At 33.9% G+C, this 27,703-nt stretch overlaps 1 protein-coding gene across 1 annotated transcript in view; it reads left to right on the top strand.

Annotated features, from left to right (window-relative positions):
* The window catches only part of ULK4 (unc-51 like kinase 4), a gene marked incomplete at both ends in the record, with an annotated part of 244,522 nt that overhangs the window by 23,256 nt on the left and 193,563 nt on the right, over nucleotides 1-27,703 (top strand). Inside the window, 4 exons of the mRNA XM_082310398.1 lie at nucleotides 1,294-1,340; nucleotides 2,281-2,359; nucleotides 22,782-22,889; nucleotides 27,294-27,377. Of these exons, the coding sequence (XP_082166524.1) occupies nucleotides 1,294-1,340; nucleotides 2,281-2,359; nucleotides 22,782-22,889; nucleotides 27,294-27,377 (318 nt within the window). The remainder of the gene's footprint in view (nucleotides 1-1,293; nucleotides 1,341-2,280; nucleotides 2,360-22,781; nucleotides 22,890-27,293; nucleotides 27,378-27,703) is intronic.

A 27,703-nucleotide genomic window follows, 5' to 3' on the forward strand; every position in this document is an offset into this window, starting at 1 on the left:
TTTAAATGAGCTGAGGGAAGCTAATTCTTTCTCTTAGATTTCAGATACATTTACATATAGATTTGTTGTGTTAGTAAGAAGGTTGGGGTAAAAACTAACCTTGATGGAGAGTGTGAAATAACATACGATGAAATGTTAGTCTTCGTAAATCATTAAGTGACAGAGAAGACTAAAAAAAGTTCATGTTTGAATTGTTAAATCAATTTTATTTGGCCATATGTCTGTAAAGAATAGCAAGAAAAACTTTCTAAAGAACATACGGTAAAACTTTCATTAAACACTGCTTCAAAGAGTGAGCATGCTCTCTGAAGAGTCTGTTTTAGCGTATACCTAAACAGTGGTTTCACCTTTCAAGAACCATTTTCTACCAGACTTTTACTAGTATCCTCTAGTAGTTTAATGTATTTCTCAGAGTATTGCGTGTGCAAGAGAAATAGACTTACTTTTCCCATTATGTAAAAGCATCCCAGAGGCTGTCCTGAGATGTGCACTTTTCAGTTTATTTAATAAAAGTAAACCACCTTGTTCTCCTACACTTATACTAATGCACCTAAGTCATATTCTGACACACGTCATTGTTGGATATAAAGATACTAAGGGCAAAATTGCACTGCCAGAAAAATTCCATGAAGAACATTCAGGTTGGAAGCAATGATAGGTCTTATGCAATAGAATTTTTGTGAAAATTGCTGAAAAACAGGAAGCAGAATTGTCGTAAGTTGTATTCCATTATCATTGGAGAATTTTTGGGGGGACAATAATCTGATAACTGAATTGCCAGTTAACAGAACATTTTAGAAATGAGTTAGTAATTATGCAGTTTGGTTCTTAATTGGGTGATTATGTGTGTTAACAGTCCCTTTATTATTCTAGTATTTGCCAACTATTTTTGTCTATTCTCACAAAATAAATTTAATTTATGAAGTACTTGTTGGGTAATACTATATGATGATCTCTGTGTTTGTAGATGAAAGTATCAGAGTTTTTTTCCTCTGCATAGTGTTATTCATAGGGGAAAAAAATGTTTGTTTTTTTTTTAAACACATTGATATATGTTTAGCAGTTTAGTTTAAGGCAATAATATAGAAAGAAACTATATTTTTACTCAGCCTTTTTTTTAATCAATGTTTGGACAATATCTGCAGTATTTGTCTATCATAATACTTTTTGCAAATGTTATCTAAATAAATTTTTATGAATTTACTGACATTTTGATTTTTTTGTTTGTTTATCATTGGGACATATCAGATCACTGATAATCACTAATGTTTGTTTATCTTCTTTAAACTATAGTTTCCTATATTGGTACAGCAGCTGCGTGCAGCAGGCAACTGGGATATGTAAGTAACAATTATTTTAAATATGGAATTATCACTGAATTTTATTAAAGATATTCTTTAACAGGGTATTTGAGGAGTGTTTTAACCTGTCAGACTGCTGTGATACCTGACTGGCAGTATGATGGTGTATATAATATTGAATTTTTTCAGCATTGAATTAATATATTGCTATTTCACAGGACCAAAAATCATAGAAAATATCTAAAATTTTATCTAGAAGTTATATAACTTAGTATATTAATTAGTGTTACTTAAAATCACTGAATAAACCAACCCATACCATAATAGTAGTAAAATAACTATAATGGTAGCTTTTTTTTAAATGCCTGCAGAAATATTTCAATGTGATAGTGCCCTCTGCTGGTTTTTTTCATAAATGTTGATTATTTTATTTCAGTTTTTTCATTTATGAAACATTTAAAACTGATTTGCTGATACAGATTTAATTTCTGTTTTGTCAGCTATACTGAAAAGTTTAAAATGATCTATAGGGGTTTTCTGTGTTATAAGAAAACTGAACATGAGCACGACTGATTAGTAAGACTATAATCAAACTGATTTGCTGATACAGATTTAATTTCTGTTTTGTCAGCTATACTGAAAAGTTTAAAATGATCTATAGGGGTTTTCTGTGTTATAAGAAAACTGAACATGAGCACGACTGATTAGTAAGACTATAATCAACTAAAGGATCTTCATTTTTCAGTGCTAAAGGAAAGAAATATCTTTATGCATGAATTTACTACTAAATTGAGCTGAAATACTGGAATAATTTGATGATACAAACAAAGCAAATAAGAAGAAAATCTGAGCTGTAAATAGCGCTTCAAATATTTCCTACTCTTAGCAATCTGTGTAATATAGAAACAAGACATAATTGGTTTTGTGATATTTTTGAAATAGTTTTTCTGCACCTACAAAAAATTTATTTGATATGCAGACGTGCCAAAGTTGCTCGAGTGATTGGTTTGCTGGCCTTACACACATCTGAACTTGGAGAACATGTACCTGTTTCTGAGGTAATTTTCCTTTTTTTTTGTGGGGGGAGTGTGGGGGCGGTGGAGTTTTGTTAATGCTTTTACTTTCACAGCTTTTTTTTCTGAACCCTGCTTTATTTTTTCTCATATTTGTAAATGGGAATATAATTAATTCATTAAATGTATAAACTTCTGAGTTTATTCTATGTAGTTGTAGTTCTGATCTTTACTAACCTGTGGCAGAACTACCCACCAATGATAAAACTCCAGCCTTTTTCTCTTTTCAGAAAATTAAGTAGTCACTGTCATACTTCTTGTGTGTGTGTAACAAGAAGAAAGTGTTGACATATTTGGTTATCCTGAAATGTAATTATTGTAGTTACCAGAAAAATAGTACAATTCATTCTTAGAAATACTTTTTTCTAAAAAGTAATTGAGTTGGGACTAGTTTGAGATTCCTCACAGTTCTTGAAGAAGGTATGTAATGAAAGGCAAGTTATTTTCTTTGGTAAAGAAAAAAATTTTTGATCCTTTTTTCATTTTACGTGCTCAGTAGTTGACTTAAACAGAAGACTGATTAGACGAAGTGATCTTACTGTCCTTTTTTACGTTGTGACACATGCACACAAGTTGCATAAACTTGCCAGAATCTGCTATTTAATATCTACTTAAAGTGTGAATGTGACGTTATTTCTGCTTCATGAGGTGAAGTCAGGACTTGAATATAATGGGTGGTTGAATGCAAGAAACAACCGCTAAACACATGTAGCAAATATGCCTCCGTACTGTGCAGATCTGGTGTGTACGAACATGTGGTTATTGGTTAATAGCTGACTTTTTTGGCAATGCAGCTAAGGATTTTTTTTGGTGTTCTAGGTCTCTCTGGTTTCTTCTTAATGAACATTAAGAATGATTATGATTATCTTGCTATGTTGCTTAACATTTCAATTCTGTAGTGAAAGCTGAACTCAAAACATTGTTGTTATTACCTAGGGTTTTTTGCTTGTTTTATGAAGTAAAGAGTCCTTATGGTTACAGTCATGGAAGTTTGGTCAAAGTCTTTCAATATTGACAGTTGCATGTCAATTGAATTCCAGGTCACAGTTAAAGCGTGCTCTTGTATGTGGCAGATTTTTCTGATATTTAACTTTTAAAAGTTCCAGTGAAAATATTCAAAAGTAATTTTGAGATGTTAATATAACTTTTGACTTTAGGTGTTTGCTTAGGTGTTTAGCACTAATATATTCAGCGATGGTTTCCCTAGCTTCATAGTTTCCATCATAGAAAATACATATCCTAGTCTGCTTTGTGTATGTAAAAGCAATAGATGGTAGTAGTTATACATTGAGCTATAATACTATTTTGTTCAAAATGTTTCTAGTTTTTTGGCTTTTTTTATATGAACATAAAAATCATTCACAGATGGCATTTACCATTTTTAGAAATATATATATACACTTCAAAAAACAAGTTAAGTCTGAGACCAGTGACATTTAAACTGAAGGACTAGAAAGGAAAATCAATTTTCATTATCACTTTCTGGCCCCATTCTTGTGTGAATTAAAATTAATTTTTATATACATTCATTGGGAAAATAAGGATTTATTTTTTAAATTAACAAATCTGAGTTATAATACTGTTCAAAAGGCATCTACTGTGTTTGCTGTAATGACATTCATTCCAAGTTTTTTCTCCCAAAGTAATACCTCTGAATTTGAAAAATATTTTAGAATGCTTACACAAAATCAGAATGAGGAAAAAAAAATGAATCCTAATATTTTCATGTCTTGAAATTTATTTTTGCATATGTAATCTAAAATCAGATAACTGTAGGCAGTACACAAAACTTGATAGTTCACTTACAGGAAAAGTAGGAAGGAGTAATTTAGGAATTTCTGACCTACAGAGTTGTGTTCCCCTCTGCTCTCCCCAAAGGAACTAGATGAACCTGTGAGTTTGTTGAACATTCTTGTACACTGTCAGCTATTGTATGTTGTGTAATGCTTTAAGAAAAACCTTTAAACCAGCATTAGATACTGTGTTAAAACATAATACTGTAATTTATCCTCTTATATGAGCCAGCTGATGCTCCAGCTGAAGTTTCTTGGTGGCTGCTGTGATTTAGGAAATGTGAAAACCAAGCTGTAGCTAGTCAGAACAACATAATTTAAAATGACTTTCTGTGATCCAGGTCTTACAGACTAAAGATACATGAGTGATCTGTCGATTGGTAGTTGTTTCTCTATTTTGTTTCCTCCTCCATTCCTAGTAATTTCTAATACAGTTTGCTTTTTTGACCCCTGTTAGACAGAGGTGATCCCTCTGTAGAGCTATCTCCTATAGCCCCAAAATTTTGTTCCCAAGCGTGAAAAGTCAGTTCAGAGCTCATGAAGATGTGATTCTGGAATTATTTTTGCCCCCTATGTGTACCATGCTATGTACACAAAGATTTTTTTCTAATTTTTATCAATCACAGCCCCTTTGCAGTTCTTTGTTACCTCATTATGCACTCATCCAGTTATTTGTGATTTCTTTTGTACTTTTAAAGTACCACAGGACCTAATAGAGACTCCTGCAGGACACCACTGCTGGCCCTTACATGTTAAAATCTGGCTCTTCATTTCTACCCCCTACTGTCTTTTACCCAGTTATACATTTACTTAGGGACAATTCCTCCATCTTTGAGGTTGAATCTGCACCATTAACCTTTTTGTTGTTGTTGTTTAAATAATTTGTTAAATAGTAGTAAAATTAAGTCCTGAAGAAGCAAAAAATCTTTAGGAAGGAGAAGAACCCTCATGCTCATTTTACAGACTAAAGTAAACTTTCACATACGTATGCCAAAAGCCTTTAATTTGTTGTCTTTTGAAGAATTAATGGTTTTCCCATTTTTAAATTTTTTTTTATCAAAAAGTTCTTATTCAGGTAATCGGTGAACAGCAATTTCTTTTGAATGTAACCACCAGAGGTCACTAAAACGCAAAAATAAGATGCAAGGAAACTACTATTTCACAGACTAGACAAAGATCTAACTGTGGAACTGTATACTATCTTTATTCTCCTGATGTATTCTAGTATGTAGGTTATATTAGAAAAAAATCATAAGTGAATATTTATGCCTGTGAATTCGCTTGCAGCTGATCTATTTCCAGTTAAGTATTTTTTAGAAGAATACTGCATTGATTAGAAAAAATGAGACTGATCTTAGAATATAATGGGGAAATTGATCTCTTGTATATTTTTTTTCTTCAAATCACATTCTTACATTGAAGATGAAGACATTTTATGTGTGATTTCTTCTATCTGGCAGTTGCAATAGAAGTTTTGATAGGTCACAGCTTTTTTCTGACTTAGTAATGTATTTTTTTTTCCATGGAATTCCCCTTTACAAATCTGAAACATCATTTCCTCTTATTTATTCCTAGTTATCTTAGGAAAACACCTAAACGTTAAAGTTTTATCTTTGTATTTAGGTTTCGAAATTGGTTCTTGAGGAACTAGATCCTACGAAAAAAAGATGCTTTCTTTCCAGGATTCTTGGAAAGAAAAATCTGCTTATTCTTCATCTTCCAGAAAGAAAAATTCTTCCCAAATTAGGGAGGCTTGCTTCTATGTCTAATTTGTCTTATTTATTAAAAGAAAGTATTGTTCTTTCTGTGAATAGATCAGGCCTTCTACCATCTAGGACACAGCCACTCTGATGTGAAATTTCAGACTCAGTATTTTATTTTCCTAAGAGATGATAGAGCAACTTCACAGAATGCCTTCATGCTGGGGAGCAGTGTCCTTCTCTGTCTGGTAGGAGACCAGCCTCCTCCACCTATTGGGTCGTTCTCTGCCTGTCCTTTTTGAGGCAAAAATCTAGTCCTTTTCCTTACCTCTTTTAAATTTTCTAATTGGGAATATCAGTCTCACACTATGACCTAAGCAGCTGTGCCTGTTTTTTTACACACCTGGGTCCACTGCTCCACTGAGTGTTTAAAGGGCTCAGAGAACCTGCTGCAGCCTTCACACTGCAAGTTTCTTTGCAAAGCCTTTGGCTTATGGAATTCCATGCCCAAATTAAGAAACTAAATATCCCATGATATGATGACAGCATATTAGAATATCTCTGTGATACAGAGCTTAGAATGTGATTCATTTGTCAAAGCATTGGAATATCCTGATTTCTGTTTTCATCCAAATTGAAACTCCATATAATCTGAGCCTTTCTATTTCTGATTTTTTGAAGTACAATTTGGTTGTTGCTTTCTACAGTTGCAAAGCAGCTGCATCGTTACAGTTGCAGTTTTATGACCTGTAAGCTCGTGTGTAGGCTTTAGCTAGTCTAATCGTATCTACTTCAATCTAGGTCTATAGTTTCTTGTCATTCAAATTCTTACAGAATGCCACTTTTAAGTCATGTTGCTAGCTTATCTGTCTGATAACTCCTGTTTCTAGGTCTATCCACATCTGCCCATATTGTAATGAGATTAAAATAAAAATGGTTTAATTTGGCCATTTATTCCCAAGCTGTTTAGTTTAATGTTGTTTTTATTTTAAAGTAATTTAAGTCTGCTGACAAATGATCATAATTTTAGTGTATCTTTGTTTCTGCCAAGGGCACTTTCCTTGTTTTGCCATGATACCTCGGGGGGGGGGGGGGGGGGGAACAAAAACCAACAAACAAACAAACCCCCAAAACCCCACCTCAATTAAAAAAAAAATCTGTAGGCAGGAGACAGAAGCTGTAGCAGAGTGTGTGCATGAATACTTACACATGTGCACACACAGGTTTACTGTTTTGTAAAATGATTATTTTAAAACCTTAAAATTATCTTTCTGGCATGATCAGGATTGTCACTTAATACTTCGGTAACAGTGAGAAGATATTCCTTTTAAGTTTTTTGAGTGACTTCCAGTAAACTTTCAACCTCTAGAATACATTTCTTCAATTTATTTTCAACAACCTGGTCCACTGTGTATAACTTACATACTTGCTGGGAGCACATGGGAGGAAAACAAACAAAAGATCAATATTTCTCAGGTAAATTAGCCTCTGCTGTCAGAAACTCATGATGTGTTTGAGAAAAGTTCTTCCAAGTTAATAAACAGAAAACGTAAATATAATTAAATTAACAACAATGAATCTGTCAAGCATGGCAGTTCTGGATTGTTGGAGAAAATATTAAGACCTTTTATAATTGTAGGAAGATTTTTTTTTTGCCCCCTTCAAAAAAATGTATCAATCCAATTAATTGGGCTTGTTTTATGTTTGAAGTCCAAACCAAGTTGGTAGGAGAAAACAAGGAAATTTTCAGCTAGGGAACTGAAAACTTATGCTGATTGCAGGATTAAATCACTTTTTGCAATTTTCTTAAATTACCTCACCAAAGCAAAAACTATAGCCTTTTAAAAGACATTTAATTGACACTGTTTTCATAGTCCGTTAAATTTACTCCGTTTTCTTTGAGAGATGAAATAGTACATTTTTCCATTTAAAATTACATCAGTGGTGCTGCCAGTATGTGTCTTTGCAATAGTTTTCAATTTAGTTAATTCTTACAATAGTAAAAATGCTGTGTGTTGTGTTTTGGGTTTTTGTTTTTGTTATTCCCCCCCCGCCCCCGTCTATTATTTTTGGGATAATGAAGAACTACGTCCCTAGGACCCTTTTCTTCAGTGGCTAGATATGTACATCTCTGGAAGGTAAAAAAGCTATCTGGCAGATTTTGTCTGTGTTTTCAATATTTTATTCAGAATTCTAAGCATAATTTATAGTTCTCCTAAATCGGTGTTACGGAACACCAAGTCGATGTTCTCCTTCAGCTACTTCTATCATAAATACAATAGTGACCTGGACTATCATAAGCTTCAGAGAGAAGCTTGTTAAGGGAGAATTAAGGGTAACATACGTTAGGGGAAAAGACAGACCCGAAATTCACATCCATGCAAAGACTTTAGGAAATCAATGGGTATCCAGATACTGATTCAGAGTTAAGAGGGAAAACAGCTTCCCATCAAATGTTTTGATATTTATTTTTCCCCCCTACTTTTGGGAGCTTTTTGGCAAAGACAGAGAAAAGTGAACACGTGTGGACAGTCAGTAGGTGGCTAGATGTGATGCTTGTTTCAGTTTTGAGAGACTGGTGTGAACCTCTGATCTGCTGATCTTTCTGCATCCCATATGTATGTCTGAAAGTCACACACTATTATGCAATGGAGAGAAGTATTTTACTGTATGTACTTACAGCTTTAGAGCAAGAGCATGTATTTTGGACTTCTCATGTTATATCTGAGTATTCTGAACACTGAGCTTTGGGATATTTGGGTTTTGCATTTCTTTGTTTTGATGAAATTGGGTTTTTTTGTGTAGCAAGAATAGGTGTCTCAAAAAAAAGTCTGAATTGATGAATCATCACTATGAGCTGTGATCTTAAGATGAATAAGCAGTAGAGAACTGATCTTGATTAGGAGCTTTTCTTTTCACATCAGGCTCATTTTAACTTGTATCTGTTCTGTCATCCAGCTTGATGTGCAGATGCTTGTGCTAGCCCAAAGGAGGAGATGGAGCAAGGTTGAGTCTGTTTTTATTGATGGTGGCACTAGTTATATTGCCTTAAAATGACCAAAATTATGGTATCAATCTCAGAATGAATATCTGTGTGTAGTAAATAAGAATATTGCATGGACTACTGAAGTGTGCATCCTCATATTTTTCTTACTCCCCTTCCACAGAAGGCATCTTATAAATATTGTCAGCATGGTCAATGTTAAAGAATTCCATAGCCAATAAGTCTTTCTGTATGCATTCCTTTGCTCTGTCATTCATTCGCCTGTCTTGCATTTAATTCAATTACTAGTACTAGATGGAGAAGTGAGAGCTCATTCTTCTTTAAAAAATAAATTTGTGTGCCTATTAGTGTAATCAGCCATATTCAAAATCGGAGTGGTTTTAGATTTACATCCTACTTTTGAAGTTTTCATGTATTATATGTATTATCTATGTTTTTTTCAGGAAAAAAGAATTTGAATTAAAAAAAGAAATTGTGTTCTTATTTTTGGGAACGCTGAGGTCTTTTGTTTCCTACTTGGGCAATGAGATAGCATTAAAGGTACGAAAGCATCAAACTGAGTATTTTGAATTAAATACTTCTGTAGTTACTGGGTATGACTTTCTATTTCCAATTATAACTTCAAAGTATTTTCCGATTACTGTTTTCCCATCTTTTCATTTCAATAGCTGTTTCATGGGATTTCTGTTTTGATATTATGGAGTTTGTGGCTCAATGTCCAGTTTTGTTTAAATCCACACCCCTGCAATATTCCACCAGCCTGCGTTTTAGAGGGGGGACATCCCCACCATCAACTTTTACTGGAGTACTATGTCCAGTTCTAGTCCACTTATCTCAAAAAAGGCGCTGTAGGAGTTAAAGGTGATTTTGAGGAAAAACAACCAAAATGATTAAGTAAAAGACCTCTGAGGGTATTGAAGAGGGTACTGAAAATATGTCTTTGAATTATCACTCCGCATTTGAGGATATAGTGAAATATATATTGGAATGTTTTTCCTGTATTGTAGTTTAAGAATAAAGCCACTTCATGAAGTTGAAAAGTGGCAAATTAAGATCCAGTGAGAGGATGCATAATGAGACAAAGAAGCGCCTTTCCACATGAGGATGTGAAAGCTGGAAAGTTGGCAAATTTCAGAGAAGTTTTAAGTGTTGATATGGGTAATGGGAGTATCAGACTTACAATAGCAAGTGCTAGCAAAACATTTCTGAAAGCCTCTAAAGGTGTGTGCTTCAGATTTTATGTCAATACCTAACTGTTCAGAGTTAAGAAATAATTTTAACTAGGGTGTCCAAGCTCACTTTGAGTTTTTTTGGGGTTTTTTGTACCTTTTTTTAAAAAGCATCTGGAGCTGACCACTCACAAAGCCAAAAAGCAGTCTTGATCCATTTGACAGCTGCTTGGCATCTTGTGTTTTTATTGACAAAGACTTGTCTTGTGAAATTGTGATTTCTTTCCATATATCTTGATTTTAAATAATTGAATAACACTTTTTTTTAGGAGAAAAATATAGTCATACAAAACCTTGATTTATTGTCACAGTTGGTTTATAACTGATACACACATTGACTTATGTCAAGTTCTTTTTTATGTTTATTGAATGTATTGTTTGTACCTAAGGGAACTCATTTACCTTTAATATTGCTGTTTAACTTTTTTATGTTGGTTATTTCAGAATTAAACTTATTTCTATGAAGAAAGTAGAACACTAAAATCAACTTCCATTTTGGAGTGAAACATTGAAAAAAAATGTTACCTTCATTCTTCTTTCACATGCTGTGAAACTGATCTGCAATTAGGGTGTAAGATTGCCATATTTAAGTTGCTTATGTATAGAATAACACATCTTACATCAGAGAACACTTTAAAAGGATTCTTCTTAATTGGTTATAATGGTGGAAGTGTTTCATGTGTCACCAGACAGCTTGTAGGACTATTTTCAGCATATATGCTTTCCTGTAATCACAGATTTTTTTTGTTGATTCTAACCATTTGATATCTTTGCCCATCTACTGTAATATTTTTGCAACACAAGCTGTGAAATTTCTGTTTAAAGCGTAGTGTGACTTTGTTTTCTGGACCCGTGGCCCTTCCCACTGTATTTCTTTTTAAAGTGGGAAATGTTTCTTGTGTCACTTGCTCTGCTTTAAGCTTTTCATTTTTTTAACATTGCGTGGTCATTTGCTCTCATACAGTTAGCTATTTACATATTACTGCAGCAAAAGAAACATAATTATTTCACAAAAATGCTGTTAAATAATGACTTCTTTAACACTACAACTAGTACTTGAAGCTTAAGATCTCGGTATTTTACCTTTTAGCATAAACCAATCATCATATACAATTTAAAATGCAGCTGTTTAAACACTATTGTATGACATTCTATAATTCCATTTTTTCTTCCATTCTGTCCATTATAATGTAAATGTACAGTGAGGAATACAGTTTTAAGTCCTACTTAGTTAAAAGATTTTACATTTGTAGTTAAAAGTAATATTTTTTCACTATAAAATAATCACTTTCTAAATTACTATATATTATGCTTCTTTTATTTAAATTCTGTGGTAGTCAAATAAGTAGCCATGTTTTAAGCTGGTTATTCCTCTGTCTTAGGTTATTCCCAGGTAGCTTTTACAGATGAGTGACTCCCATTGAAGGGAGTTTTACATGCACGACAACTGTAGAATCAATAATTTCTTTTAATGTTAATTATGTCTAGTGAGGACTAAATGTGCTCCAAAAAGCTGAGATACATCATCTCTTATTTTCCATTTCAGAACCAAAAATATGCAAAGAAATTCCTACTGTGCAAAACCTACTAAGAAACAGAGCTTGACGGAATGTACTTATTGTTAAAAAAAAAAGCATAAATTTTAAGCTAATAAATAATACTTAACAGTGTCAACATTGAGTTATGTTTCTCCTTCAATTCAGCTGCATAGAAAACTTATATAAATAATTGTATATGTTTTAACTTTTCTATCCCTAAGTCTACCAATTTCATGGTTGCCTGAGAGCAGAGGTTATTCTTAAGCAGGAGCGTAAGAGAAGTAAGTAATACTTCATGGATTAGTTTGTGCAAAACCATCCTGTCCTAGGGCTGCCAAGAATAAAACCTGGAAGCTTCTTTGATTTGGAAGGCAGCTGGAGGATTCATGAATACGGTTTATCTTTTTGTATTGATCCTAGGGTGATAAGCAGTTTCAGGTTAACTTACTTCCAGAGGAAAATGATTATGTGAAGCATACCGTGTATCTGACAGATACCTTTATTATGTATGTACCGTGCAGTGGGAAGCTTAGTTTTTCTGACTGTTGTACTATGTGGGCTTTTGTGAACTCGTTTCAGTTTGTCCCTCCTCTGGCATCAGTTTCCTGAGGCTTTAGAATATATTTGTGTCCTGTGTATGCATGGAATAATTTTACCTTTATTGGTTGTATTTGGGAATCTAAACTGAAAATGTTCCGTGATTTCTTAAAGTTTTTTTGGCACTATTCATACACACACAGAACAAGATGAATTGAAAATGCATTTTAATTTTTGTCTTAACTTAAAGCCAAAAAAATCAAGACAAGTAAAATCAAATCCTGTATGGGAAATTTAAGGTACCTTGCTATTATTTTCACAAAAACATAAGGGTGGTTATCCTGCAGCATTAAAAATGGAAAGATTCAGCCTGTCAGCAGTATTAAATGAATGTGATGTTAACAAATAAACTGTCAGCCGCTTCACCAGTTACCTTTGGGAATATACCCTTAGCTTTCTTGGGAAGGCCTCTACTTTTAAGAGCACTGAGAACTGTTTCATGAAGAGGAAAAAATTCTGAATATTCTAAAGTCCCGAGAGCACTTGCTGCCTGCAGTTGCCTCTCTATTTAAAATTAGGCAGCTAAATCCGTATGTAGAAAACGCAGTAGGGATACTTGAACAATCCTTAGTTTTACAGCTAACAAGCAGATCTGTCAGCGAAGGGAGCCTGCTTTCTCATGAATTGACTTGCAGCTGGCTGACTTTTAAACTTAATTACATGAAGGCTTCCATTTAGCATATTCAGCTCTTCTTGTGTTAGCTATCACAAAGTTTAAAAAGAAAATCCTTGGTTTAGGAGGGTGTATTCTCATATGTAATAGAGTAATCTCTGAACTTTTTCTACGTGTAGTGTATTCAAAATGTTTTCATATATGTATTCTCTGTTTAAAAAGAAATTAGTTTGTACCACAGCTTTTCTGTCACTTTTATGTTGCTATTTTGCTTCTAGAGGTTTCAAAAAAATGATACTTCTTTTTTTTTAACTCTTGCATAGTTTGGTAGAAATTGGGTAAGAGGTTTCAAATGATAGCAGGGAAGGGGACAATGCTAAAATGATTGTCTAAATGCTTCTCTTTTCATTTTTTATGCTATCTAGTTTTCATGGAAAAAACACATCAAAGTAAGAGTATAGAATCTTGTATGGTTGTGCATCATGGGACAGGAAGATTAATTTGTCATGTGTGTTGTAGATTTAAATTAGATGTGTTCTTTCACTAGTATTTTTTTGGCACCATGGATAGAATTTGGTCTTTGCTTGTAGCATCAATTTTTCTTGTTACTTTTACTGGCATACTGTAGGTAAATTTTGTAGAATAGAAAATCAAAATTAAATGTCAAATTGTATAGTTTGAAAATAGTATGTTTCTCTAATTTCTTAGATTGACAGAAGGTCTTGCACTTGAAAATTAATCAAATCATAGACTAGTAACAGGAGAAAAAAAATCCAGCCTTTTCCTCTAAAGCGCATACTTGCTTGATTGACATAATTATGCTACAACATGTTTTTGTGATAGAAATTGCACACTGGTGGTAGCTGAAAAGCCTAATTTCCTGCTGCCTTCTGATTACAGCACTAAAAGACACTCAACCCAGGCTCAGTGTTAGGCAAGATCAGTTGTATATTGGTTGTAGTCCTAGATTTTCCTCTGAATACCAGCCCTTTCAGCTATCGTCTGGGAAAAAAAAAAGTGATTTTAGTCTGAAACACACTTAAAAAAGAATTCTGTAGAGAAGAAGGAAATTTCTAGGTAGATGTTGTTTGGTCTGACTTGCATCTTCACTGAGCAGAATGAAGGAATTTGCTATTGTCAATAAAGGGAACTAATTTTCAAGAAAATTTATGAAAAATCCTCAGAGTCTATAGAACATTTTAAAATAGAGAAATTCTATGTAGAATTAATAAATCTAAAATATCCTACAGGGATATTTTATTGGTGGACGTTGGTTTTCAAGAGTGTCATCAGCATGGCTTCTAAATCAAGTGGATAACAGGCCCACTGCCTGGAAGCAGAAGATGATGACTTAGAGTAATTTCACGTAGAGTTATGAAAAGAATAAAAATCCAGAAATGTGATATTCAGAGAAGGCAAGGATGAATGGTAGAAACCTGCATATAATGATGATAGTTAAATATAGGGAAACAAAAAGGAAGAGAAGAGAAGGAAAACAGAAAAAGATGTCTTCTCTGGATGCTCCTGCTGAATCTTATTCTGTGAAGACTGGTTTCTAGTTCCAGTTTACATCTCTAGATGTAAACCAGCTCCAGCTGATTGCCACTGATCTCAGTTTTGAAGGCAGAAATTTTTCTAATTCACAACCCTTCACTTTTTGGACTCCTGAGCAATCTTTTTCATTCCTGCCTTTGGCAAAAATGAAACCAGGATCTCTCTCCTGTTTGAAGCAAATATTTTTTACCTGGTCCTTGCTGTCAGTAAGAAGCTTCAAACTTAAGGGCTGGGGTGGAAATCGAACATATTCATGAACATTTGCAACTGAGGTGATGTAATAATATGTCTGTCATGACAGACAAGAAGAAATAACTCTTTTTTTTTCTTAAAAATAAAACAAAGAACAACAACCAACCAAACAAACCCCAAAGCTTGTGGACAGTTCTTTTAGATGCATTTTTGATTTGTTAGTAAACATAACAGATTTGTAAGTTAATTCTTGCTATTTGTGCCTGATTGTATCCCTTTGGGATCTTGAGTTGATTCCAAAGCAAGTTCATGGAGCCTCCATTTGAGTTCATGACATCTGGCTACTCTACTTGTCTGCTAAGACCTCTTCCTACAGCAGTTACACAAAAGTTGAAAAGATAAGAGTTTTCATGATGAATCAATTCTGGATTGTATTCCACCTGGAAAAATGTCACACATCCATCTTATGTTGTTCCCTACAGGAGTTCTAGAGGAGTTATATTTCTGCATAAATTGTGCGATATGTTGTACATTTGCTTATCTTTTTTTCTGCATTCTGGACAGCATTAATACCACATCCATAGTCTGATGGTCAGACTTCCCTTCAGTCCTTCTCATTCTATGACCTAGTTTATTGTACTGAACACAAAATTTGCAAAACCTGAATATTTCACTGACTCAGACACTTTCTTCTTGTATCTGCACCCCATAAAAGAGTTTGACAAAAGTATCTGTTTCCATCTTGCCGCCCGACTCTTCAGTCAAGCCACTTGTTTATTTCAGGATATTTAACCAGCTTACCCTGAGGTGCAGTAGATCACAGGTAGATGTGGATCCAACTCCTGATTAAGTACAGTTATCCCTTGTAATGTTTTAACTATTCATATTCTACTGAGAAGGGAGGTAGGCAACGTGCTTGAGATGTTCAGAGAAGGCTGGTCATCTTTTTTTCAGCACCATTTTAAAGATGAGTATTTGGTATAAACATTACTGTAGTTTCTTTTCTGGTTACTGGCAATATAACCACAGTGTACTTTCTCAGCCTAGTGAGAGTGCTTTTCTCCAAGGCAAGTGAGGTTGCTTTAGCATTACTTGCCCATGTTACGTGATGTGTGTGTGTACTCAGAAGAAAATGAACTGAAAATTAATTTCCATTCTGCCTGAGGCATAGACAGTTTTTATCACTGTAAGGGTCTGCAGAATTACAAATATGTTTTAATTTCCACTAATATTTGCTGACAGTCATACTAATTGATCAAAGATGGAGTAATATTGTAAAGCTATACATTGCCACTTTACATTTTAGGGTATAAAATACCTTCTCTTCTTGAATATGCTGTAATTTTCACTTCTGGACTCCTAAAACTGCAGGGAAACTTCTAGATATAGCTTGAAATGGGTTGAGAATCTGCTACAGGTAATATATCAACTCCACACACTATTGTTGTGAATGAAGGTAATGACTGTCTATCCAGATATGAATCTTTCTTCTTCCTTCTCTTGTTATAACTGTACTATATCCATCCAGTTTGACAGCTAGTCTAAGAGGTGTAGGTAATTTATTGAATTTAAGATGCTTTTATCTGACAGTGTAGGACTTGCAGTTCATTACTATTTACTTTGCTGAAAGGGAAAATGTAGGCAGGTTGAAAACAACAAAAAAAAAAGGTACTATAGATAAGAATGAGACTTTATTTGTCAGACTATGTAATTAAAATAAATTTGATTTTTCTGTTGTGCATTTTTCCAGGTAATGAACTTTCTTTACCTAGCATTTATACTGCCCTTTAACGTTGAATCAAAGTCTTTGGGCAGGTTTTTTTCGAGTCTTATATTTTTCCTTATGAAAGGATGAAAGAATATTTTAAATCTTGCGCAAATCGCTATTTTCAAGATTAAGTAATCTGTGCGCATGACAGCAGGAAGCAGCTTGCCTTTCTCCTTACAGCATATTGCAAATATGTTCTTAAAATTATGTATTAATAAATACTTTATAGTATATAACATTAGGTGTATTTTATAAAAATGTTTGTATATACATAATTGTGCTTATAATATAGATGATGAATCATAGCTTCCTGTTTCATAGCTTCTGTTGCAGAGGACACATGAAGATCTTCTTCAGTTTGGTTAACAGACATTCTGCCTGTTCAGTATGTGACATACTCTGTGAGCTCCCATTTCCTGCAGTTCTGTAATATTTGATTACTTAAATGTGTTCAGTGAACAGAGGGAAGTCATAGGGGAAATGTTAGACTACATGTTCTCTAGAGAAAAAGAGGCCATTATCTGATTACGGTAAATATAGACTTGTGTTTGAGAGACCATAAGAATTTAAGAGTAGTGAGTATCCTCTATAACGTGTGGTAATTATTTAATCTTCAGTGCCTTCTGCCATAGTACCGCCATACAGTTCTATTAGTCTTTGGATTCTGGTAATTTAATTGTGCTTTTCTTGTTATGAATCTACTTGCAGTTACTAAAATTAACCTTTAATGGACAAATTTATCATAGTATATGAAGATAATCAGTACAGAAATTCATGAAACTCATTCTTTTTCTCTTTAACAAAGGCTTAACAATTTTATTGCAAGTCAGTCACTGATCTTATGGCTCAGATTTCTTAAGACAGATATTCTCTCTTGTTTAATAAACCAGCCTTTTTTAAAATGAAAACTTGAACTTATTGCAGTGTTGTCTAGCTTTTTGGCAGTTCTTGTGAGTGCACAGGAAAGGAAATAACTTAGTTTAAATTTTGTTAACTCAGTTTTACCACTTTTTGATTCAAATATGAGAAAAGAGTAGGAATTGGAATATCAGGAAAACAGCTTCCTCTTCTTATAACTTCTGAATAAAAATAATAATGATGTCTGCTAGTCCTAAAATCTTGAAGGAGAGTGAGAAACAGTAATTTCTGTCCACCAATATAAAATATTTTTCATTGATTTAATTTTCATTAATTTTAAATCTTAAATTCATAATTTTAATGAAAACCCCAAAAAACACAGAAGATGGATAATCTACCCAGTATATTTAATGTTAATGATAGTTTTTAAAAGCTTCAATTGAGTAGTAAGGTAGCCAAACAGGTCTTAGTACAAGTAAAGGAACAGTTTACTAAATACAAAATTTAATTCACGATTTTATTTGATAGAACATAGGATTCTGAGAATTTTAGGACTGTGTACATAAATGTATTTGGATAATAAATTGGTAAATTTTGATGACACACAAACCATGCTTTGGGAAAATAAATATTACAGGTGCAAAACAAGATTAGTGTTGATATTAAATCAGAGTTTGCTGCTGGTTGAGATACATCATTAAAACTAATAATTTTGAACAGCCTGCCTTGATCCTCTGTAGCAGATGTACAATTTGATTTGTATTTTCTTCATCGAGTCCTGCCTGCAAACAAACAAACAAACAATCTTAACTTAGGTATCATGATGATTTAATGTCCCTGGCTAGCCTGCTGGGACTATTGTCTGCAGCTTGTGTTATCACATGGCTCATCAGTTTTGTGTTGTCTAGATACTATTTCATGGTGTGTTCACCCTCAGTGTACAGAGGCAAAATTGAGAGGTGTTAACTGAATATGGATAATGTCTATTAATGCCACAGCGCTGAGGTAGTTTTAGTGGTATTGATTCCACTGTGAAAGTAGTTCTCAAAATATGTTTCATCACAAAAGCAAGAATAATTCTGTATAGCTATAGAAAGCCAATCTAATAAAGGAGAAAATTCTGTCATTGTCTTCATCATTTAGTGCAGAACTGCACTTGAACCAACTTGACTACTACTTTCTGAAGCTGATATATTAGAAGCTTTAAAACCTACTGATATGCTTACTTCTTCACTTAAATATGAAAGTGAAGCTCTCTCTGGAATGGCAGGCTATTTAAAGTTCCTTAATAACATCTGAAGAAATATTCTGAAAGCAGTTAAAGAAAACAGTTAATGAACACAGCATTACATAAAAAAATGGGAGAAGGTCAAAGTTTGTTTAGTAGAGCTTTTTGCTTTGATTTGAAGACTACATTTCCAGTTTTTATATGATTTCTCTGTACAAAGATTGGAGTTATGTTATGAAGCTGTTAAGGTCAGAAGGTGAAAGAAAATCAAGGGAAGTTGAGGATAAAAACTCTTTAGTGCTCTGAGGAAGAAAAAGTGCTGTACTGCCAAATATATCTTTAAACTGTTTTTAAAAAGAAGAAGAGTACATTTGCTAACTTTTGGAACTCGAATTGGTTGTTTCCTGGGATGATTGTTAAACTCTGTAAACTCCTGATTTTTTTTTTTTTTTTTTCTTGTCTTACTACCTGATTCACCTTTCGGTTCCCTATATGCTTTTGTGAAGGTCTGTGATGGGATTTTCACAGAATATTTTCTTGCAAAGTCAGCTAAAGTGAGACTAATTTTCACAGATTGCTTTCTTTGAGCTTTTGAGGCCTTTGTGTCAATATCTTGCTTCTTTCTGTATGGCAGTAAGATTGGAGACTGGAATCTAGCCTTTACGTGCAAAAATATTATTACTTGCAAAAACATAAATTGCATTTAATATTAGCAAAGGATCTAGGAGACAAGAATATTTGTTTATTGAACAACTGATTTTATGCATCTATGAACTTGTCATTCTAAAAAATTTAAACCTTGTAATGAAAGCAGTTCAGAATCCAGCAACATCTACGAGTAGTTTTCCAATAAAGATCTCTAAAAGCTGATGTCTTGCAATAAATCTGAAGTGACTTATATGATGCTGATAAACATTGAGGAAGTTTCTTATATCAGGATATTCTGATATTCTGATCTGGAAGTCAGGGATGATAATGAATTTATCTTCTGTTTTTTCAAGATTAGGTACATTTTTACTGGTCCTCTCCCAGAAAATAATAGCATTTTTGTCTCCTGCCTAGCATGCCTCTCAGTTTAAAACACTCTCTGAAGTTATACTGTTTTGCTATGTGTTTGTTCTTTGTGGATGAAAACTTAAATTATGTTTTTACTTTTTTTTTTTGATTGGTGGATATGTGGTATGCATGTATTCCATCAAGGATTTACTGATGTATTACAGATTTCTATTGGGATGTATGCATAATGACAAATTTGCTTTCTGCTTTGCGGTGATCAGCAGCCAACGTATGTGTTTTGGCATTTAAGTGCATTGCTTTATACAGAATGGGATTTATGTTCAAAATCACAATTTTCTTTAGCTTTCTGAAAAAAACCTCAGAGTAACACTTCCTTTTTAGCTGCTTCTTGCTTAATGACTAAATGGGACTGTGTTTTGGTAGGCCTTTTGAGGTAGTGGGAGGAGAGAGCATGCTTTGAAAGTATGCTGTTTCAGATAACCTTTGCCTTTGGCCAAACACTTCTCATGATATGTGAGGAAACCACAATATTGCTGTTGCGGTTTGTTTGGTGTTGGTGGTTTTTGCTTGTTTTGCTTTTAATTATTTTTGTCCTGTGCTACCCAAAGTAAAGAACATGTGCCTTTGTAACTCTGAAAAACTTGTGTTACATCCTTCAGTTACCACACATCTCTTCAAAGTCATGTTGCATTAAATCCCTTTCAGAGGAAGGACTGTAGATTGCTTTGCTCTCCCCTGCAGGAGTAAGTACTGAAGTCACTTTGGGCCACAGTTTTTTAACAAGAGAAACTAAAATTCCTTGGGAGCTTTATTGTGAATTGTTCACATGGATGACAGTATCTCTATTGTTTGCTTCTGAGCTGCATCAGTCCTTTGTCTAGCTAGTAGCTACAGCACCAGAAGAAACTTTGGAAGCAAGATCTGTTGCTGTAGCTACAAGGTAGCTATATGAATGTGGCTATATTTTGTCATCCATCTTTACACTGGTCCTTTTCTTCCACTTCAGAAAAATGTGCAATGTGGCATTATAGTCAGCAATAGCATGTGTTCACTCTCTGTGGCCTCATATTCAACCCAGGCTGTAGTCTGTCTCCACAACTCCATCCCTGTCACATAATCTCCCGTGCTTGAAGCGTGTTGGTTAAGAACATGAAAGAGTTAGAGAAGACATAATGGCAAACAAATCACAGATTAACCACCACAGTTTAACCAGATTTTGTGAACTGCTTGACTTTTCTAGGTCACCAAGTGAGGTCATTCCAGATTTTAAATGTACTGTCTGAAATATTAGTCTCTGCTGTACACTGGGCTATATGAGTATTTCAGCTGTGTTGAAAACCAGTTATCAGAGCCATGTCTCATGGTTCATCTGAAAGGTTCTGTCTACTGTGAGTACTTTTTTCTGTTTAGGGAAAGCTTCTTAACAGAAACAAAACTATTAAGCTTGTAAGCATTAGGGTGGTGGGAGTCAGTCAGCTGAAGCGAATCGAGCACTTCCTTGAGCATGCAGTGAAGCTGATGCTCAAGAGAATTAGACTTGGATCTTCCATAGAAGGAGAAAGGAGCCCACGCTGGTGGGCCTGTAATCAGAACTGAAAAATTCATATCTTTTTGTTGGATTGAGACCGGTCTGCAAGAATGTCTCTCAGGTTCTCCATTTAAAGCCTATGCAAAGTCTGAGAATATCTTGGGAAACTGACTGCGCAAAGTAAGTGGTTTCCCAGAACTGATGCTGTTCAGACCCCTTGTGCCTGGGTTGAAGTGCTGCTTGTTTGTATTCAAATAGGACTGTAAATGTTGAGTTCCCTGAGGTGAGTGATAGAAGTCTGTGCTCCGTGTGCTCCATATACAGATAATACTTGCTCAACTGGGAAAAACACCAGAGATTTTTTTTTTTTCAGCTCGTTAACTCTTCCCTATTGTTTAACCATGTTTAAAGTAGTTTTAAACTAGAACAATAAAAAGTCTATTACAGTGATCCAGTACTTATTTCATTATGATTAGACTAGTTAGATGATCAATAAGTATCGTTATTTGCCTGAACTACTGTTTTTTTCCTGTTTCCATAGGCTAAGATACTTTACAGCAATGCTTTCTCTGTTTAATAAAAAAAAAATAGTGCAAGCTACATCACGCTTCACATTTAAAGTAATAATTAAAAAATTGACTGTTTCCAAGGTTTAAAATTGAATAGTATGTGCAAAATTACTGTTTATTTAAAGTACAAAGTACGTAAAAATAACTTCAGATCTCACTTAGCGTATCATGCAAACTATTGGAAATCAACGATTTCACCGACAGTATCTATTTACAGAGCTTATTTGCTGTATCTCGTAAGTAATTTAAAAGTATTAGAACTAAATCCTTCCCAATAGTCAAAGGAACTACTTAAGGGACATAGGAAGCATATTAAATCTGTATTGCTGAACTGTCATCTTTTCCTACTCTTGGAAGGCCTGAATGTTTTGGAGCAGGGGGTACATGTAGATCAATCTTTATTAAATTAAAGAAACAACTGGCTTCTATACCGCTATATGCTTGGTACATATTGGAGCGCATTTGGATTTTGGGGAGCACACCCCAGCCAGCAGATAGCATGCTTTTCAATTTAACATGTGGTAGCTAAATGATCCTTGGTTTCTTGAATGAGTCCAGCATTAAACGTTAGGTTGAAATCTGTTCCATATGTGTATGGGAAAGTAATTTCTTACTAGGTCACCGGCACAGGATTAATCAGAATTTTCAATTTCCCTGCCCCCCTCAATATAATTTTTATATATAAATATATATATATATGCACTTTGGAAACAGAAACTCTTGAGGTACAGAAAATTAAAATGAAATGTCCAGTTCTCACATGGTGAGTGGCCAGTTCTAAGAGTTCCTATCATTTAATATCTACACAAAAGACAGCATTGTTTATTTTTGTTCTTTGTTCTTTTTGTAACCTGATGGTGAGGAGAACTTTTAGATCTTCTGATAGAAACATAGAATCAGCTAGTAGACTTTTTTTTTCCCCTTGGCAGATCTACTTCTCTTGTCCTGAGGGAAAGGGAAGAAGGGATAGCTGACAGTTTGTCACCTAGGCTATTTCCTTATTGCATTTTTCTCCATGTTGCATATATATTCTGTTTTATAATTGATATTTTTTCCTGTCTTTCCATGCTTACTAAATCCTTTGCAAATGGCTCTTTAGCATAAGTGAGGAGTATATCAGTAAGATGGCATTTCAGCTAAAGCTTGTTACCTTTAACAGTACGTTTTGCTTGAGAAAAGATTATATATGTTGTTCTATGATTTTTTTTTTTTTTCCCAGGCAATTATACTTTTAACTGAACTCATCAGAGAGAACTTCAGAAATAGCAAATTGAAACAATGCCTTTTACCATCACTTGGGGAGCTGCTTTACCTCATAGCCAGCGAGGTAAGACTGTCAAGTGATCCTTACAAATTTAATAAAAGTGAAAAATTTCCTGTGGAAAAGTGGACAAAAAAAGCAAATTACTTTGTCATGTTTATCCTCAACAGTTTCTTGTCCTTGTATGTTCTGTGATACTTTTTTTACTTTAAGAAACATGTTAGTCCAATCATGTACTTCATCTGAGATAAATTAAATTGCATTCTTCAAGTAGAATTTTAACTTCATAAAACAATTTCACCAATCATCATAATGACTGCTGGCCTCCAAGTGGCAGATCTAAGTGTTAGAACATCTTAGCTAGAGACTTTGACTAAATAGGATGTTTCAGTACAGCCTATGATATCAATAAATTAACATATTTAGTCCACATTAGATCTTATCCTAGCATGATTGGATTCACAATGCTGTGGAAAAGGAAATGGAACGATCCTGACTAATTTCAAATGCAATTATGGTGATTCCTGACTAGAACTGATTCAAACCTTCAGTCTAGAAATAGTAGATTCACATTAAAAATAAACAGAGGTTATTTGTAGAAAAGAAATACTGTTAATAGTAGGAATTGAAGATGACAGCTCCTCTAAACCCTCACCTTTCTTTTCCTTACTCAAAGAGTAAAATACTTTTTTTACTTATTAGAAACAAAGGTGACTTCAAACAGAAAAAGCCTAGCCCTGGCTTCTCTGAAGCCTTTGTATTAACTGCATCATCTAATTGCTCTGAATGCTGCCATGTTAGTTATCAGTCTGTCAGGTCACTTGATAAAGGAATGAAAATACCAAATGGATCTGTATTTTGGCTTACTGTAGTTATGGCTTTGTGCTGAACTTCCATGTTTTATCGTCCTCATCCCCTAGGTCCTTTGCATGTTCTACAAGATGCAATGGTTGCATTATTTTTTGTAGGTTAGCAAGCATCATCTTTTTCTAGTTAGACAATTGCCAAAATATCCATCAAACACACAGAGTCACAGAAGTTGTTCTAATACTGAGAAATTGTATTATGGAAAATACATCCACAGTCACAGTTTAGTTTATATGTTTTAATACTTTCTCAGTTTTCCTCGAGGGAAAGAATTTGTACTTGGCTTGCAATCTGTCTGATGATGCTATGTAATTTTTAACCACTAACAAAACCAAATAAACTTAAAACTGCAACTTGAAAATTATATTTGGCAAGAGTATTTTGCACTGCTTCATTTTTATTTTGAAATTAAACTTTAGTGATTGATACAAATCTGTTTACACTGTCTCTGTAACAGCAAAATTATTTGCATGCACTGACCCTAACAGATTTTTTTTTTTTCTTCTGAAAATGTGAACTGACAAATTTGAGTCTATATGTATTTATGAACTTCACAATGTTTGAAGCGTGATAACTTCTATTTAAATGACAACTCCATCGTGTTTCAGGAAGATCTATAGTAATGGGTTGCATTGCTTTGAGTTATAACTAAGAAATTATTGGAGAACAGGAAGAAATATTTGGAACTACTCTACACATATGAACTCAAGGCACTGTGTCTTGGTAAAACTTCAAAAATATCAGTGTGATATGTATGCTTGGAGACACTAACTTTTCAAAAAAAATTTTTTAAGAAAAGCCCTTTATAACACTTTTTATTTCTGTATACTGTACCTACTTAACCTCAGAATACTGTAGTGTTGTAGGCATTTTGTTGCTCATTAAACTGCAGAACAGCAGTATTGCCAAGATCACGTACCAAGTCATTGGTAGTATAATAAGATGAAACAAGAATGTTTATTCCCAATTTATATCTTTAAACAGCAAAGATTTATGCCCTGACTAATTTAAGAAAAAAAAATCATAACTGCATCTGATTCATTAGGAACTGTACACAAAATATATTTGTTTTTCATGTTTTCTTGTTTTCTTCCATCTTCCTGTTCAGCCTGCTTGATTGTTTTATCAAGCTGCTAAATATTTATCATTTAAACTGTAGGTTTTTGGGACATGGCTGATGTTATTTATTTATTTATTCACTCTGTGGTTTTGCTAAGTGTTTCTAGGTCCAATCACAATATTAATATTAAATAATGACAAAGATTATTTCTTTTTCATATGAACAGTTGGGAAATCATAAATTATCAAACACTTAAAATCGAGTTGAACTATCTAGGTGCAGCATGATTCATTAGGTTAAATACAGGATGACTGGTTGCACTTCTGTGGCTTAGAAAAATAGTAGGAAAAAGTCCAGATAATCATAATGGTCCTCTGCAATCCTAAACTCTGATATTATGTGTTACTTGCATATGAGATCTCATAAGTAAGATTTTACACTCCATCTCTGCATTTTTCTTCCGAACAGAAGCCAAGAGCAATGCACAAGTAGCATGAGCAGACCCCAGGGAGGATGTTCTGTTACTCTTAAGTGAATTGCCTTGAGGGAAAACTTTCAAGTTCTATGTAATATTTCTATTCATTTTGTGCTGTTTATGTTATTAGGGTGCAGAACCTAAAGTTTAATCAAAATCAACATGGGCTGTGAGCAAAAAGTAGGAAGATCCCCCAGTGTTTGGTCATATATTTAAATTTATTAAATGTCAAATCGTGTAGGTGTGTTTAGGTAATTAAGAATGGTGCTAAGTTTCATACAGCTTTTGCCTTTTTTTTTTTTTTTTTTATTTCTAACTAGAGACTAAACCTTGCAGAAAGTCATTAATCAGTCTGAAGAATGGAAGAACTATTAATGTTTCAGGACTGCACCATTTCTTAAGGCTTTTTATTTTATAGTACATTTAATATGTATGGTTACAGAAAAAATTGACAGAATTTCTGATTAAATTAGATGAATAAAATGAGAAACAGACCCATGCCAGTGTCAGCATAGGCTGTCATTTTAACTCTGTCTTGACTCCTAGTCTCGTCCTGCCTTTTCCAGGTGGAGAAGATTTCACTTTTGACTGTTAGAAAGTAACCTACCTTCCTTCTTTGAAACTTGGGCTGCATTTTCTTAAACTTACACATTAAGCCTTGGAAGGCAAACTGTGATTAAGTGTCGACATGTTACTCAGATAAGATGAAGGAGGTGGAATATAGTAGATCTGATATCTCTGTCGGATGTTAAACCACTTTTATTATTATTGTCTGTAAATTACTTCCAAGGAAAATTGTTCTGTACCTCCTAATACAAAGTTAGCAGAAATAAAGCTTGAAAAAATGGGAGATTTAACAAACTCATTTTCTCTATTGATATATGTTGTAAATAAAGGAAAATTAATTTTAGTAGGCAATTCAGTAATAGTATTCCCTGCTAATGTGCCATGCTTTAATTAAATGCATGACATGATTGCATCATGTATGTTGAGTTCAGAAATCAGGGAATTCGGGAAGTATAATTTATTTCTGCATCGTTAACCCCCACCTTGCCCATCCTATGCTTTTTATTATAAACAGTTAATTAGAATGCTAAAAATAGTTTACTAATATAATCAATAGAGTTCAAGAAATATATAATTTCTGAAGGAATTGTTGCTTGTCATCCTTTGTCTACTTATTAAGACAAGCTGCACATTGATTTCATGGCATATCATCTTCATACCATCCAATGCCTGTTCTTTCTCTCTTTCTTTCCCAAAAGAGGCTGTTTCTTTTTTTTCACTTGCTAGTGTCTCTGTGGTGCTAGCCTAGATATGGAGGTTGTTTTAGTTAAATCTTAATGATATCCAAGTGTCCTCTCTTAAACTTGAAGTTTTACAGTAGGCTCCTGGGCGGGGGGGGAGGGGGAAGTGGAGTTCATTAACTTCTAATGGAAGAATCAAACCCCTGATTCAACTAGCAGTGAATTAGCCTCCCTAACAAGGAGATTTCAAGGAAATATACATAAAGATCTTGGAACGGTGTCGATATGTACTGAGGGCTATTCCATAGAGTAAGTTTTATTCAATACTTTTATATCTCCCTGTATAACTTTGAAAATTTTTTTCCAAAGTAAGTTTACTTTTTTTTTTTTTTAGTTGGCAGACAAAAGTAATTTTGTTTGTTTGGTATAATTAAATCACATTTAAAGAGAAGCATTACTACTTTTAATAATCTGTTGTCTCTTTCTGAAGTAATCAAAATGATTGAGAAGAATGCAAGAACATTTTTTTTGTGTGTATGAATTAGAAGGAATCGATGAAACCTGGAAATATTAGGATAAATTCTGTTACGGATTTTGGAGACTATTTAAATACACTAATAAAATATCAATTTCTATGCTGCACATGAAATAATGTTAAATAGTAATACCGCCCTGGAATTTAATATATTTTTCTAGCATATGTTAATTTGAAAATGTGTGTAATATGAACGTTATTAAGAATCTGTTACCCATTTTTTTTATGTGAGTGAGATTATTGTGTTTTTTTGATTTAATCATTTGTGCCATTGGCTTCATTTCAGGAGGAAAAAAGGGAGCACCCCAGAGAATGCTGGGTTGTTCCCTCAGCTGCTTACGCTGTGCTAATGAGGTGTCTTCGGGAAGGGGTAAGTCTCTTTCATTGTCCTCAATAGAATTTCTCCACTGTAATAACCCTTTAGGCATTGTGTGAGGATTGTAGCCTGCAGCACTGCAGTACCTTGTCAACCAAGTATTGCTCTTGAATTTAAATAATTGTGATAAGACCCTAACCTAAGCAGGAAATTAATGCAAAAATGCGGTGGTGTTCTCTGTACATTCAACATTGATATATTGCTGCTTGTTTTTTGGAACTAGGATAGTAAATATAAATTACTATTAATAAATGTGGAATTTGTTGATGCTATGGCTTTCTTTTGAGAAATGTTCTGACAGTTTGTACTGTCCTCTTGCA

This window comes from Platalea leucorodia (genome assembly GCF_965183815.1).
Source record: "Platalea leucorodia genome assembly, chromosome: 1".
NCBI classification, from domain to species: Eukaryota; Metazoa; Chordata; class Aves; order Pelecaniformes; family Threskiornithidae; genus Platalea; species Platalea leucorodia.